Consider the following 1,808-nt stretch of genomic DNA (forward strand, 5'->3'; position numbering starts at 1 on the left):
GAGCTCCGTCGAGCTCGGTCGCGTCCCCCGACTCCCCCCGCCCGCTCTCTGACCCCTCCCCCTTCCCCCCCCGCCCCGTTTCCGTTGCCGCAGCTCCACGGGCAGGAGGCCGCCGGGAACCCCCTGAGCGCCGAGCCGAGCCAGCCGGCGGCCAGCGTGGACCTGGACTTCCTGGAGGATGACATCCTGGGCTCGCCCTCGGGCGCCGGCGCCGAGCAGCCGTGCGACATCCTGCGCCAGAGCCTGCAGGAGGCCAACATCACCGAGCAGACCCTGGAGGCCGAGGCCGAGCTGGACCTGGGCTCCTTCCAGCTGCCCGCCCTGCAGCCCGTGGTGCAGGCGGCCGACGGCGCCCCCCAGCTCTTCCCCGGCGGCGGCGACCTGCTGGGCATCCAACCCCCCGCCGTGCTGGCCCACCAGGCCCTGGTGCCGCAGCCGGTGGGCGCCGCCGACGTGGTCAACAAGGCCATCAGCGTGCAGCCCTTCCTGCAGCAGGTGGGGCTGGGCAACGTCACCATCCAGCCCCTGCCCAACCTGCCGGGGCTCCCCAACGGCTCCCCCGGCGGCGCGCTGGGCCTGGGGCCCATCCAGGTGGTGGGCCAGCAGGTGATGGCCATCAACCAGCCGGCGGCGCCGCAGCTGCTGGCCAAGCCGGCGCCGGTGGCGGCCGTGGGGGGCTACATCGCCCAGCCCGAGGCGGCGCTGGCGGCGCCCTCCTCGCAGGGGGGGCCGGGCCTGGTGATCCAGAAGAGCCTCCCGGCCGCCGTGGCCGCCACCACCGCCCTCAACGGCAACTCGGTGTTCGGCGGCGTCTCGCCGGCGCCGGCGCCGCTCACCGTCACCTCGGGGCTGGGCGGCTCGCTGGTGCCGGCACCCAACGTCATCATCCACCGCACGCCCACGCCCATCCAGCCCAAGCCCGCCGGGCAGGTGTTGCCCCAGAAGCTCTACCAGATCACGCCCAAACCCTTCGCCGCCGCCGCCGCCGCCGCCGCCCCCAACTCCGGCGGCGCCACCGCCGCGCTGGCGCTGCCCGGCGAGGCCCCGGCGGCCAAGGCGCCCCAACAGCAGCAACAGCAACAACAACAACAACAGCAACAGCAGCAGCAGCAACAAGCGCAACAACAACAACCGCAGCAACAGCAGAACTTGACCTTCATGGCCGGCAAAGCCGCGCCCAACGTGGTGCTCTCGGGCTTCCCCCCCAACGTCTTCAAGCCCCCGGGGGCGCCCCAGGCGGCGGCGGCGGCGGCGCTGGGCAAGCCCATGAGCGTGCACGTGCTCAACCAGGCCGGCAGCATCGTCATCCCGGCCCAGCACTTCCAGGGCCAGAACCAGTTCCTGCTGCCGGGCCAGCTGGCCCAGCCGCTCTCAGCGCTGCCCGCCGGCGTGGGGGGCCAGATCCTGGCGGCCCCTCACGGCGCCGGCCTCCTGGCCGGCCAGGGCGCGGCCGGGGCGCAGCTGATCGCCAACCAGGCGCTGCCGGCGCAGATCCTCACCAACCAGAACCTGGCGGGCCAGCTCAACCTGGGGCCGGTGCTGACGTCGCCCAACGCCCACGGCACCGCCCACATCCTGTCGGCGGCGCCCATCCAGCTGCAGCCGGGCCAGGTGGGGCAGCCGGCGCTCTTCCAGATGCCGGTGTCGCTGGCGGGGACGCTGCCCAGCCAGAGCCAGGCGGCGGCGGCGGCGGCGGCGGCGCCCACGGTGATCCAGGGGGTGACCTTGGCCAACCAGGTGATGCTCAACGCCGGCGACGGGCTGGGCGCGGCCGTCAGCATCCAGGCGGCCCCCAGCGCCGCCGCCGC

At 74.8% G+C, this 1,808-nt stretch overlaps 1 protein-coding gene across 1 annotated transcript; it reads left to right on the forward strand.

The window, feature by feature from the left end:
* Window positions 1-69: 69 nt before the first annotated feature.
* On the forward strand, window positions 70-1,806 carry LOC114072814 (BRD4-interacting chromatin-remodeling complex-associated protein-like; the record flags this gene model as incomplete). The annotated part of the gene is made up of 2 exons (XM_027910661.1): window positions 70-993; window positions 1,096-1,806. Coding segments are annotated over 2 exons (1,635 nt in total), but the record flags the coding sequence as incomplete, so codon positions are not given.
* Between the last annotated feature and the right edge of the window lie 2 nt (window positions 1,807-1,808).

This window comes from Empidonax traillii, unplaced genomic scaffold (genome assembly GCF_003031625.1).
Source record: "Empidonax traillii isolate 1590-97213 ecotype Southwest subspecies unplaced genomic scaffold, ASM303162v1 scaffold4070:size10192, whole genome shotgun sequence".
Classification (NCBI taxonomy): Eukaryota; Metazoa; Chordata; class Aves; order Passeriformes; family Tyrannidae; genus Empidonax; species Empidonax traillii.